Source organism: Gymnoscopelus braueri (assembly GCF_963280865.1).
Source record: "Gymnoscopelus braueri genome assembly, chromosome: 14".
In the NCBI taxonomy this organism is placed as follows: Eukaryota; Metazoa; Chordata; class Actinopteri; order Myctophiformes; family Myctophidae; genus Gymnoscopelus; species Gymnoscopelus braueri.
In genome coordinates this window covers 2,572,712-2,587,769 of record NC_137619.1, presented here as the reverse complement: position 1 = coordinate 2,587,769, position 15,058 = coordinate 2,572,712, and the positions used below count along the sequence as shown (strand labels likewise).

Sequence of the window (15,058 nt, the reverse complement as noted above, 5' to 3'; positions counted from 1 at the left end):
TCCAATGGATTTTTCACAAAGTCAAGAGTGTACGATCACAGTAGTGTGACAGATATAGCCTACATTGTACAATCTTGAGAGATGAATAATATTGTGTCCCAAAGCCTTGTAAACCTATAGCTTTGATGAGGAACAGCAGCATGTAAAACTGTGATTTTAAATGAAAGTCAGGTTGCATTTGTTAAAGTAAATAAAACATGCATAAACTCTGTGTGTGTGAAACCTACATAGTATCCCAGTAGATAACTCCCCACCATCGTTTTAACGACCACATGAACCAATTACATGATTAAATTGTCCAGGGCCTGCTAACCAGTGGAGACCACTAACTATAGGCCGTACCATATACTTTTTAAATTGGGTTGAGGGTAATTTGGTGCAGTTACAGTAGCTGCTGTAGCCTCCATGCCCACACTTGTCAAGTTGCTCAACACTTCTTTACTTAAATGTTTCATATCTCATGGCCGTGGCGCTCTCTTTCTCTGATAGCCTTCTGGAAGGCTAGGGTTCAATGTGGGGTTCAGGGGCCTTCAGTGTCCCACGAGGGGGTTCTAAATTGACCCTTACAGGTCTGACTGAGATTATACAAACAGAACCAAATGGATTTGTATACACTCTCGGGGTTATGGGGGTTCTTGAAATTTAAATGTTTGAGAACCACCGAGTCAGACAACTAACGGGAGCCATTATGAGGCGGGACAAGGGAGGGTTTTCTGGGTCCAGCCTTAAAGGAGGAGTTCACCCAAAAAAAGTCTTATTTTCTATCAATAACACACCCCGTGAAGCATTGAATTCATGGAGATTTTTTTAGTTTTTGTTGCATTCCTACGCCAATAATGTGATGACCAAATTATTTGGGTGAATTAAAGGGCTCTTTCCTCAGAGGATCAAGACCGACCTTGTAGATCATTCTGTTCATTCAGACACGGTTAAAGGTGTTGTACGTGATATTCTCTTTTCTCAAAGGTCAAAATATCAAAATCTACAAATTAAAGGTGGAACTCTATGTTCAAACAGTAATCATTGCTATAGACTGTTTGGTAACACATGGTGTGGTCACCACATCTCTCCAGGCCCCAGGTCTTTAGTAAACAGAAAACACATTTTCAGACAGGACACCCATTTCATCCAATCAGGGGAGAGAAACTATTTATCAGCTTACATTTTATAGTGTTCCAGACCAGCTCCAATATTGTCTGCTCTTTTTAGTTTTTTGTTTCATCACTTCCAATTTCACTTGTTTATGTTGATATAGAATGATTTAACACTTATATATAAAACAATCACAGCCCATTTACTAGCAGGTCATGTATGTCTTTGATTGAGTTGCAACAGACTGAGGTTATTTATGTCCATACTTCACTGTATGTTGTTTGTAGGATATATTGTACATTTTTGCAGTGGTGATAATTAACTAAGAACATTTACTCAAGTATCGGTTACTTTTAGGCTACTTTACTTGAGTATTTCAATTTTCAATTCATTTTTTTAAATATACTTTATCTATTCCACTAGCTACAACTCAGAGGCAAATATTGTACTTTTTACTCCACTCCAATTATTTGACAGCTCGAGTTATTTGCTAATTTAGATGAATAAAACAAAACATGCATTAAGCGATAAATGATGATGTATTATTATAATAGGTTAAGCTACACAGCAGTAGCACATACAGAAATTAAAACCAGCCCCACCTTTACCAGCTGCAATATTAAAGTGATGAATACATTAAGGCATTACTATTATGATTGTGAAATGGGTCTTTCTGCATAATGAGTAGGCTACTTAGGTACTGTGTAACTATATTTTGACGCCAACTCTTTTGTACTTTTACTCAAATAAAATATTGAATATAGCACTTTTACTTGTAACAGAGTATTTCTACATCGTTGCTACTTTTACTTAATTAAAAATAAAATCTGAGCAGTTATTTCTCCACTGCAAATGGCTTGAATGGATGTTTGTTGAACTTTTTACATGAATTGTTTCTGGTGGAGAAAAGCTAGTCACTGCTGCCACCTGTTGGAACAAGTAAGAAGCAAGGTCAACATGCCTTTAGTCGCTGAGACCCGTGGTTCTCAACCAGTGGTCCGGGGACCACCAGTGGTCCTTGACGGGGTACCAGGGGGTCCCCAGCAAAATGTGTTAACATAGTGTCACAGTCATTTAACCACTTAGCTTTGGCTATTCAAAAATAGCAGATCTACAAGCTCATAGCGCGGCACCGAGTGCCGCGCTATGAGCTTGTTGATCTGCTATTTTTGAAAAATATCTTTGAACATATTATTTTTTAAAGCGAACATTTTTAATTCAAATCTTTGCATCTGGGGGTCCCTGACACAAAACATTTTCCGATGGGGGTCCACAGCCAAATTTATATCAATTTAGGGGTCCTTGGCATGGAAAAGGTTGAAAACCACTGGCTGAGATGAAGTCATCATATACTCCAGAGGTTGTCAACTCAACCTGTGGGTCGGGACACCCAGGGGGTCCCCCACATGTTTTTAATTTTTTTGGGGGGGGTGACAATTTAAGGACTTTTAAGACCTTTTTAATACCTCGAAAAGACAAAGACCATTACTGCATTAAAAGCAATGAACAAACTATATGTACTAGCCTATAAAAACTGGTCAAACATTGGCCAAATTGTCAAATATTATAAGAAAGAGACAAACATTGTGAAAATAACTGATCTACAAGTTCACAACGCCACGCGTTGTGAGGTGTTGTGAGCTTGTAGATCTGCTATTTTCACAATATTTATCTGCGGAACCAGGTCATCAAGCTAAATTGAATGCCTCAACTCCTACAATTCCAAGTGCTTATCAATGTGGGGGCCTGGGGGGTCCATATGATTATTAGGGGGGGGGGGTCACAGCCTGAAAAGGTTGAGAACCACCGATATTCTCTGTCATTGTGAAAGAACGAGTCGAACAAACAAACACTGTGTTTTTGATCATTTCAGTTTTGAATGTGCAAAGACACTCTGTATATATTATCTGTACAAACCAAACAGACCATTTTGACACTGAGTCATTAAAATAACTGCCCCAGCATCGCTCTCTGCTATAATTCCATCCTGAGTTTTATAATTAAGGCACAACTCAGACTTCATTTAATTTCAGCCTAGGAAACAGGACTAAACGACATACAGCAAAAGTTGAGTAAAGTGTTTTACATTGAACCTCTATCGTCATCTAGTGGACATCAGTGGTGGAAAAAGTAGCCTACTTACATTTTTTTACTTAAGTAAAAGTATCAATACTGCAATCTAGAAATACTCTGTTAAAAGTAAAAGTCCGGAATTCAAAATGTACTTGAGTAAAAGTGCAAAGGTATTGGCATCAAAGTGTACTTAAAGTAGGCCTACCAAAAGTAAAAGTATTCAGAATGTCCCATTTCAAGTTTTCAAATGTATAGGCCTACTATCTTTTGAAAATAGCAGATCTACAAGCTTGCAATGCGTTGCATCGCGACGCATTGTGAGCTTGTAGATCGGTTATTTTCAAATGGCTGAAATGTATATAGGGTAGTAGTTAATGTATTTTTGTAATGATAATCAAAATCTACAAACTAAGTAACTAGTCATTAAGTTTTCAAATAAATGTAGCGGAGTAAAAGTACAATATTTGGATCTGAGATGTAGTGGAGTGGAAGTAAAAGTATTGGAAGTTGGAATTACTCAAGTAAAGTACAAATACCTCAAAATCGTACTTAAGTAAGTAAATGTACTTAGTTACTTTCCACCACTGGTGGACATGCTTCAACTGGGCCCCCATGCGCAGCTATCTGTACAGCTATAACTACATACATTCACTGATATACATCAAAGATTCACCATAATATCTAAAGCAGTTCAATATATCAACTCTAAGCATCAACGGTATTGTAGGTTTTTGTTAAAATAAGAGTTAAATAGCTCTATATTTTCATAGCCTATTCATTGCTATAGTATAAGGGTTGGTTCAGTAACAGGGGTCTCCAGCTCTTTAATACATATAAAACACATTTTCAGGTTGGAATACCAATTTTATCCAAGGAGAGAGATCTAACACAGAAATAATTCAGGATAAACAACAGGTAAAGATGGAAACTGATGAAACAGTTAAATGAGCTGACAACATTGGAACTGGAACACTATAAAAATCAAAGTTGTCTTTTTTAGGTCTTGTATTTCTGTGTTTATGTTCATGTTCTAGTTTTCATAGTTCTTGGCTTCCCCAGATGTATCTCATCTGTAATCAGTCCCAGTCAGTCCTTATTGTTTGTGTTGCATCATATTCATTTATCTGTGATGTCTTATGTTCACCTGCATTAAAATACCCATATAGTTTTGAACACTATTCTGCCTGGCTGTGTATACTCACCACACCAGCCTGAGGCACTTTAGAGCTGGAGAAATGGGTAGCCCTGAAACATGACCGTCATATCATGACAGCCATGCACTCTGATACATTATAACTATGAGAAAATGGCCACCAATCGGATTAAAATGCTTTTTATTGAACAATACGGAAGATACGCGTACTTGGACCCACCCCATGTAAATTGGAACATACATGACCATGGGGTAAGCACTTTATATTTTAAATGTGAACGTTTATGTAGATGTACGGGTTGTAAATGGAGAAAGTGCCAAAACCAGGTTGAAGTTCCGCCATGACGCTCGTGACAGACGAGCGTCATGTGAACCATGGCTAGAGAGATGGGGAGAGGAGAGCCCTGTTATTGAACAAATATTCTATAATGATTAACAGAATATAGAGCTTTCACTTGTCTTTTTAACAAAACAAAAAAACCTTTTGTTTTGAACAAATATCACTTACACCACCTCTCAAGCTTTAAACAGCATTTTATTTTAATAGTGTCAGTTATGAGAGGTCATGTGCCTGGAGAGGTGGTGCCGCTCGCGGAAGTACTCGTGGCAGATGGGACAGGTGAGCTTCTCCTCTCGCCTCCGCCGGACCTGGGACTCCGCCGCGAACTCCTTCTTGTGGTGGGAGCGCATGTGGAACACCAGGTCGGAGGTCATGCGGAAGGACAGGTTGCACTTGGCGCACCAGTTCTGCACCGACACGCCGAAGGACGTGAACGTCGGCGGGAGGACCGTGAGCGACGAGGCGGCGCTCTGCAGCTGAGCGCCGACCCTCCTCGACCAGTGCTCCGGGGCGTAATGGAACGCGCCCGGCGCGCTCCGTGCGCTCTGTGCTGCGCTCTGTGCTGCGCTCCGTGCGCTCTGCAGTTCCCCGTTCAGTACGGTAGACGCCATTAGGTTGCCGTATGATCCCATTACAGTTCTGGGTGTGAACACGTCCACCATGGCAGCAGGCGGTGTGGTGGAGGATAGGTGCGCCGTGTTGGTGGTGGATTCACTGGAAGTCCTTTTTCTGGGTTTGCAGAAAGCGCTCTTCTGTTCCCCTGATGCCGGGCCGCTGGACAGGACCAGGCTAAACGCGCTGTTTGTCGAACACAACCCAGAGCTCCTCTCTGCGGTCTCTGTCTCTCTGTCCGCGTCTGTCGTTCCATCGCGTGCATCGTGCGTAAAGTTCCCTCTGGCCTCTCCGCCGCGTTCAGCAAAAGCGTCGTTCTTACATTCCAAATGGTCCGTTTTATTAAACCTATCCGCCTTCAGCTTCAGAATAGACGCAGATGCATCCAACGCAGACTGGTGGTAGTCTCTGTCTGGCTGCGTGATGTTGTTATCATTTGAAATATTAGTTTTTTCCAAAAGGACCGATTTTCTTCCTTTTGGATAAACGACGTCCTCGTGCTGCTTCCTCTTCTTGGAGGAAACCTCGGCGTCGTCGTCAGAGCCGCATCTCTTATGCTCCAGGTCTCTGGCGATGTTGTGGAAATCCGTCACCCGACGTGGTTTCTTTACCTCCGCGCGCGTCTCTTCGTGAGCTTCGCGGCTCCACGCTTCGTTCTTGGCCTGGACGCACAGGAAGCGACAGTGCGCGAGGTACGGATGCTCGTTCTTGAAGGCCTGGTTACACCTTGTACATCTTAATTCTGTCAAAGAGATGGATATGGTGAGACGTTATATATCATATAAGAGAAATATTTATGCATTTCGATAAGCATCAGTAGGTAATAGCCTACCAGTGATTAAAATGGACCCTCGTTTTTATATTGAATTCCGGACATAAATCAATGTATTTATTTATTTTTATCTCTGGGAACCCAATCCAAGTAAATGTGTAGGCCTATTGTTAGTTAGACATGATTTGGTGCAGTGTGGTCTGTAATTTGGTCCATATAGGCTACTGTAGAGATAACAGTGAAACAGACATTTTTGTTCTTCACCTGTTGTACTACTTGTACATGTAATAATGGTGGAGATTAACTATCAACCATTTAGCTGGGGACCCCATGGAAGCCCACCTCAAGGAATGTTTGAAAAATCTTGAAAATGTTTGAAAAATCTTGAATAATTTTGAATATTTTAACACAAATCTTCTCTTCATAGGGGGGTCCCTGGCACAAAGCATTTTCAGATGGGGGTCCGCAGCCAAATACATATCAACTTGGGGGGTCCTTGGCACAAAACAGTTTGAGAACTACACTGATTTAGAAGGCATTTGTAGAATTGGCCTCAGGCTTTAATGGGTTGAAATCTGTGGCCCCGTGCATATAGAGCACCGTAGTCTGACGTCACTGCCGCTAGAGGGCGCTGTCCCCCTGGGTTGTGGCTTTATTTTTAGTGTTGAAACCCCCATAGGGAAATCTTAGATCACATCATATAAGAACTGTGTTCGAAAAATAAACACACCAGCCCGGCGATTTTACTCATATGGATATGAAGCATCGACTGAAGGTGTAAATGTACACATTTACCCTAAGAGTAACACAATAAACGCTAGAAACGAGTCAAACGACCCAAAGACTACATTTCCCATGAAGGCGGCTGCTGTAGGGACAGTGATATCAGACCCGGAAGTAGTAGTTCTTAAGACTTTTAAGGCAGAATGAATTCCATATTCGCCAGAAACAGGCTGTATCAAATATGAATGAATATCATAAACGATGCAGAGCCACCCACCTGCTGCCCGGGTGGTGTGTTAATTTTTCAAACACAGTTCTTATATGACGTGATCTGGGATATCAACGCTAAAAAATAAACCCACGACCCAGGGGCTCAGCGCCCTCTAGTGGCAGTGACGTCAGGACTTCGGTGCTCTATAGAGGGTTGTTTCAGCATGGTGCCTCTCTCTCACCTCCCGCGGGTCCTCCTCGTGTGCTCATGTCGCTGAAGCCCAGGAGGTGAGACAGCTCCGGGTCGTACCACACCAGCAGCTCCTCGTCCTGCAGCACGTCCCGGGTGGTGCGCACGTGCAGCTGCCCCGCCTTCAGGTAGGCCTCGGTGTTCTGCTCGTCCTTGTTGCGGGCGGCCTGCACCAGCCTCAGCCAGGACAGCACCAGCACCGAGCTGCGCATGGCCTCAGGGTCCACCTGTTCACACGGACAGTGGTGTTAAGTAACTGAGTATATTTACTCAATTACTGTACTTTTTGAGGAATTTTTACTTTACTGGAGTATTTCCCATTTTCGATTTTTCACTTAACCGCACCACTACATCTTAGAGGCAAATAAGCCTATTGAAGGCTAACAAAGTATTTCTACATTGTGTTATAGGTACTTTTACTTAAGTAAAACATCTGAGTAGCCTTCTTCCACGCACTGTTGAGAGTTGTATGAATAGCTTGAATGCAGTAATGAAATGACACAAAGTTTAAATCCATGCAGTCAATGAGGCAATGGACAATTTGTGTCCATTTTGTTCTTTCTTTCTTTCTTCTGTTTCTTTCTGCACGCTGAAGATTTCAGTGGGGTAAACTAGTACATTTACTCAAGTACTGTACTTAAGTACAGTTTTGAGGTATTTTTACTTTACTGGAGTATTTCCAATTTTCAATACTTTTACTTCTACCCCACTACATATTAGAGGCAAATATTGTACTTTTACTTCAGTACAATTATTTGAAAACTTTAGTAGTTATTTAGTAGATATAAATTATTATATTATAAAACACACATTAACCACTTTAGCCCTATTTTATACATGGCTATTTGAAAATAGTCGATCTACAAGCTCACAACAGCTTGTAAATCTGCTATTTTCAAACATTTTAGTACTTTTACTTTTGGTACTTAAGTACATTTTGATGCCAATACCTTTATACTTTTACTTGTAGTATTGATACTATTACTTAAGTAAAATGTTTTACTTTTTTCCACACTGGTAGATTTTAAACTCACCTTGAACACGTAGGATTTGGTTCGTTTGTCGCATGATTTCTGCGCTATGAAGGCGATGGTGTCATAGAAGGTGTTCTGAAGCACGCACGGACCGAAGGACGTGCCCGCGGGGATGCTGCGCGTCACGTGCACGCTAGTGTACAGGTCCGCTGGAGGCTGATGCAGGAATCTGCCGTCACTGGTCCACATGGACCGGTCTCCACTGGTCCACACAGACCGGTCACTGGTCCAGACTGACCGAGGCAGCACACTGTGGTCCATCATGGTTAAACTGTGGGACATCAGTTCCAGATTAATTAACCACCTAAATACACCTCATTTGGTTGACTGGAGTCCCTCAGGGCTCAATACTAGTATCTTTTCTGTTTTCTGTTATTTTGGGGGAAAGCTTTCGCTGAAATTAGCCGATCAACAAGCTCACAGCTTGTTGATCTGCTATTTTCAGCTAAAGCTTTCCCCACAATACCGATCATGCTGCATGCATGCGTTTAGGTTAAACAGATGTTATTTCCAAAAATATAATATAACATGTTTTAAGTTAAAACAATTGGTTGGCAAAAAATGAGACTGCGTATTAGAGCCTAAACCAGAAATTCTAATAATTTCTATGAATAAAAATAAATAAAAAACGGTTAAGAAGTAGTGAAAATAGCTGATCTACAAGCTCGCAACACGGCATGAAGTGACACATTCTGGGCTTGTAGATCTGCTATTTTCACTACTTTGGGTCTCGGGCAAACATCAATTTAACTATACATTTTAAAAGTTAAAACAACCTTGGCATAAATTAAAAGACTATATGGGCCGTTTTAGAGCCTAAACCAGAAAATCGAATAATTTCTATAAATAAAAAACGGTAGTAGTGAAAAAAATAGCAGGTCTACAAGAGGCGCAAAGTGCATTGTGGGCTTGTAGATCTGCTATTTAGTATTCTAGTTTGGGGGGCAAACATCTCAATAATGTAACCACATTTTAAAAGTTAAAACTGATTTATGGCCCATATTAGAGGCTATAAATTGTTTTGGTCAAGATCCAGAAAACGACTTATCTTATAGATATGTTTTAATCGCTTGTGACCTGCTGTCAATCATTGCTGATGTTGTATTCCATCTGCTTTCATCAGGCTGCATTCAGTGATATAGGCTGTGATTGCGCAATTTAGGCAAATTTGGGCTGAATTTAGCTCTCCTAAATGTAGTTTATTGCAGTATGTATTTTATAACGTCCTTTTGTCTATTCATTTCAGTCGGTTTCTCCTTTTGTCCCTCCATCTGCCATCATGCAGCGCAACTGTCTCTGGGCTGTATGCGTAAAGCCTGCATGGTCAACAGATGCAACTGATTCACATGTAGGAATTTTTTATTCTATTCATTTAACAGATATTTAGGCTATTTCTTATTCTGGGGAGACAGTCAATAAACCTTAACTCTATAAATGATTGGGTTTTTCTTCTTACAGTTTACTATCCAAAGATTATGATTCCTTCGATGCCAGCACAAAAATCCGATTCACCAATCATTATTTATCCAATATTTAGTCCGGAGACCTAAATAAAACAATAGGAATAATAGAGTAATAATAATAATAATAATAATAATAATAATATGATTGCATGCCAACACAAAAATCCGATTCACCAATAAATATTTAGCGTTAGTCACTCAGGACGGGAGACCTAAATAAGAAAATAGAATAATAAAGCTGCATATTATAGCTTATATTTGCACTCACCCACTAGCCATATGATCTTGAAATGATCTCCTGGTCTACAGGAGAAGATAGATCTCCAGCAGGTGCAATGGAAAGAAAGACGTGCCGTGGCGTTCCTCCTTCTCCTTCTCCTTCTCCTTCTCCTTCTCCTCTGGCGCAGGAGAGCGACTGACTGACTGACTGTAGGCTACTGCCTCCTCTCTCCTCTCTCTCCTCTCTCCTCTCTCTTCTCCTCTCCTCTCTCCACGCGATCACACACTATTATGTCCGTCACAAAGCGCATTGAAGCGTAGCGCAGTGGTGCGCGGACGCACGCGCGCGTGCACACACACACACACACACACACACACACACACACGACACACCAAAGCGTGTGTCGTTTTTGGTCCCCTAACAAACATTTGCTTGTCTTCATTCATTAATAAACAAAAGGTGTAGTCATTTTAGGGCAGTATAGCCTATAGTTAGCCTGTCTGTCTGTCTGTCTGTCTGTCTGTCTGTCTCTCACCCATTTTAATGCTGTTCCAGATCCATACAGAAAAATAGGCTTATCAGAGTTTATATGTTTATGTTTGTGTCTACAATATATATCCAATAGGCCTAGACTATTTTAACACAATATTGTTTGCATTTGGTGTGGAATTGAATTGAAGCTTTTGAGGTAAGGTAACTGTGCTCATAAATACTGTATAGACTACTGCAGGTTAAATACTGTATAGCTGCAGGTTAAATACTGTATAGCCTACTGCAGGTTAAATACTGTATAGTTCCCATGCGAGGAAGGCTTGATAATACAACGGGATATTTAGCCAAACAGAAGCCTTGATGCAGAATAATCCATTAAATGGCCATTACCCTAAATTGTTAGATTATACTTTATGAATACATTTGCCCAGTGGTTGAGCCAGTCTACTCATGGCATTTGAATGTCATGTTTTTACAACTGTAGATGTGTGACCAAACCTCAGAAAATATTCACCATAGGGTGATGCCCAGTATTATTCTACCTTCATAAAACTATTAATTTAACCAATTCTTTCAATTTCATTACAATGTATGAACTACGGTATATCATGCCACCATATTCCAAAATGTATGTGAAGTTTTAAATCCCTTTGTTTAATTGAAACGGGCCCTATATTTGTCAAGTGTTTATTTACAGTTGAAATAATCATCTATAAATGCAGTGACTCTGTTTATGTTGTCCCTTTGATAGTCCATTTGAATTGTCAGTCATCAACAATTATCCATCTCCTGGCTGGAGCTGGGCCAGGAGGGAGATTCTGACCAAGCACTTCAAGTTTGATTGATTGATTGATGTACTTTATTTAGTAAGACATGAGAACATCAGTACATGGAAGTTCACACCCTCTCATGTGAATGCCTATACATCTGCAGTCCAGAAGGTTCAGAGGCCTAGTATAGTGGTTTGGGACAGAATTGTGTCCATGTCTCATAGATATCTGCCCTCAACTCTGGGCCTGTGTTGTGAGCTTGTAGATCGGCTATTTTTGGTGAAGACATTTAGTGTAGATTGAAAAAGAACGCACCAAAGAAAGTGCAACTCAAGTCTGTTTCACTCAGTATGTGTGTGTGTGCGCGTGCGTGTGTGTGTGTGTACACACACACACACACACACACACACACACACACACACACACACACACACACACACACACACACACACACACACACACACACACACACACACACACACACACACACACAGTTAAACTGAAGTGATATTGATCAATTCCAAATATAAGTTTTGCGGGGCATGGACTTGCGTCACAGTACCCACTTTGAGAAACCTTAGTTATAGTCAGCCTTGTTCATTCCATCCATCTCAGTGCGCTGCCTGCATCAGCCAGCTCAGCCTGGTCAAGAGGCCTGGAATTGAACCCTGGAGACAGCAGCGCTGTGTACTAGTACTCTAAAAGAGAGCTCACCACATCAGCGTTGTTTGGACTTGGATCCTATCAGTGGCACTCTGGCTGACTCCCTCTCATTCAGCTGATGTGGTGCTCTCTGAGGGAACAGAAGCCGGCGGCATGCAGGACCATCAGGACATTTCACATGAGGCATGCTGAATGGAAGCTTTCAGATGACATGTCTTCAGCTCAACATCGTTAGCCTCATAGCATAATTTCCTAACTCACTTTTTGGTGACATTGACATTTTTGCCTATAGCTCTACTCTCCTAACACTGCTGCATCATTGTGCCTTATTGCCTATAGTATGTCCTAAGCCAATCACAATGTTTGTTACATTCCAAAATTACTTCAATCTACTAAGTTTTGACTTAGGCAGAAATGATGTTGATTATCTAACAAGCATTCCGATAGGCTGACAACATTGGCAATAAGGCAGTATGGATCAGCAGTGTTAGGAGAGTAGTTAGGCAGATATAAATAAAGGCAGATAAACATGACAGAAATTTGATTTTTTTACTTTCTGCCTATAAGTCATCTAGGTGACTTAGGCAGAAAGGGATTTTTTTTTGTTTTGTCTCTCCTGAAAACCTTAAAAATATGAGTTAGACATATTGTTCATCCTTCGCGTGCGAAGATGACCAATTACTTCACAATGTCTTGTGGGTGCGAAGATGGCTGATGAGGCCGATCCTCGCACGGAATGTCCGGTTGCAGTGAGGGCATGAACGACATCCATGTGAGCAGAGTGTTCACTTCTCTTTCTGCATGCTGGCTGATATTGGATATGCTCCTCGTTGGAGTCCAGAGACTGGAGGAGCTCAAGACAGTTCATCATCATCATGATGGGAGTTAGTTGTGTCCTCCTCCTGAACTCCATGGTGTGAGACCTTTTAGTTCACCATGTGCTGCTTAACCACTCCAACCCCAGCCTCCAAAGGGGGAACTTTCGCCAAAAAATAGCAGATATACAAGCTACTCTTGTCACTTTGTGTCGTGCAGTGCTGTGCTACGGAGCTTGTACGCCTGCTATTTTTGAAAAACATCAAAGATGTTTGGAGAATTTTGAATCATTTTGAATAATTTTGAGAGAAAAAAATTAACACAAATCTTCTCTTCTGATGGGGGTCCCATGGCACAAAACATTTTCAGGTGGGGGGGTCAAATACATATCATTTTGGGGGGTCCTTGGCACAAAAAAGTTTGAGAACCACTGATTTAGAAGGCATTTGTAGAACAGGTCTTAATGGGTTAAGTGGTTGAACCTGCTGAAGGGAGCTTCTGGATCCACTGAGACCTTTCTGCTTCTGAGACCAGACCACCACGTCCTTTTGCTGCTTCTTCTACATGGGTTCCCAAACTTTTCAGCCCGCGACCCCAAAATAAGGTGGCCATTGACTCGCGACCCCACCTAAACCTGGAGGTAATTTATGCACATAAATGTGCACGTTCGGTGCGCATTTGAAATGTATTAAACTGGTAAAATGTACTATTTGTAATCATTTTAGGTTGTATTTCATCCATTCTGTTGAATTAAAAAAAAAAATCATATTTTTTTATGACCCAAAATAATTTCGCGACCCCACCGTCAGTCTCCCGCGACCCCAAGAGGGGTCGCGACCCCGACTTTGGGAACCCCATTTAGTCCTTGTTTTTCCAGCAGGACCATGAGAGCTGGAATCAGTGCTTCAACCACCTTGACGTTTGCTCCAGTCTGGACAGACAGGGTCATCATGATCTCTCATGTCATCTGCTTCTTCATGCAGCATCAATGACTTACAGCTGTGGAATGAGATGAACCTTATGAGACCATGTTGGTGATTAGTTTATTCATAATTATTACCACTATACTGCTACACATACATACATTAAACAGCAGCTTATGTTCATTTGTATAGCATTCAGCATTAGGCTTTTAGACAGCTTTTCACTGAAGTCATTGTGCTAACACTCAGACAACAATAAGATGTCTTCATGTCACAATACCTCCTACACACATGAATGTCCTTGATTAGACTAATTGGTCACTTAGCTAGTGCAGTGGTTCTCAACCTGTGGGTCGGGACCCCCAGGGGGATCCCCACATGATGTTGGGGGGGTCCCCAGATGACAGTGAAGTGACAATTTAAGGACGTTTAAGACCTTTTTAATAACTAAATATTAACAATGAAAGAAAAGAAAAAAGACCATTACAGCATCAAAAGTAATCGTAAACATGTACTATAAAAACTGGTCAAACATTGGCCAAATTGTCATATAATGTAAGAAAGAAATTGAAATTGAAAATAGCCGATCTACAAGCTCACAACTGCTTGTGTTGCAAGGCGTTGTGAGCTTGTAGGTCGTCTACTTTCACAATTTTTATCACTAGGTCAAACTAAATGTAATGTCTCAACTCCTACATTCCAAGTGCTTATAAGGGCGGGGGTCCCCAGTTCAAATATGATTATTTTGGGGGGTCGCCGCCTGAAAAGGTTGAGATTGAGAACCAACCACAGCCTTAGTGCTGCAGAGAGGATTCCTCACTTCCTTGTGCTGGTAGCCAGCCATGCTGAAAGATATTCTCAAACATTTATAATGTTGGGATAAATTGTCCAGCATTCTATAGAATGTAATAATGTAAAAATGCAAATATAAATAAGTTGACTCCACAACTGACAAAGTATAGGCAGCAGAAGCAGTAAAAGGAATCTCTCAGTTCATTATCATTCAGACCAGCTGGTTGACTTGTCTTGTAGCCTACCTACACGTTGTGCAGTTCTTCTTTTCTTCAGGTGGGGGCGCAGCAGAGCACACTCCAGTGAAGTGGATTTAATCCAATATCTTATTCCCATGTTTTATTTTGTTGTTAACCCACCAGGTTTCAGGAGGAGCACTGCAACAATTAAAGGATGAATTCCAAGCCTCAGCACAATACAAAATTGTAAAAGGGGAGACAAACGCCTCAAACTAGTGATATAAATGAAATATTTGTTTTGCAATGCCCCATATAGCTATACAAGCACAATAAGAACCAAATTGGATTTAATTGGATTTTTACTCCAGTAAAGTCTTCTACAACTATGAGTTACTTTGAAGATTTAGATTATCATTATTATCATTATGATTATTATTATTATCATTATTATTATAGGATAAGCTAAAGTAATTAAAACTAA

The 15,058-nt window shown here is 40.9% G+C and overlaps 1 protein-coding gene across 1 annotated transcript; it reads right to left on the bottom strand.

The window, feature by feature from the left end:
- Nucleotides 1-4,867: 4,867 nt before the first annotated feature.
- Nucleotides 4,868-8,523, bottom strand: znf488 (zinc finger protein 488; the record flags this gene model as incomplete). Its single annotated transcript, XM_080448929.1, has 3 exons — nucleotides 4,868-6,012; nucleotides 7,218-7,452; nucleotides 8,260-8,523. The coding sequence occupies 3 exons, from the start codon at nucleotides 8,521-8,523 to the stop codon at nucleotides 4,868-4,870; spliced, it is 1,644 nt and encodes a 547-aa protein (XP_080305055.1).
- Nucleotides 8,524-15,058: the final 6,535 nt, after the last annotated feature.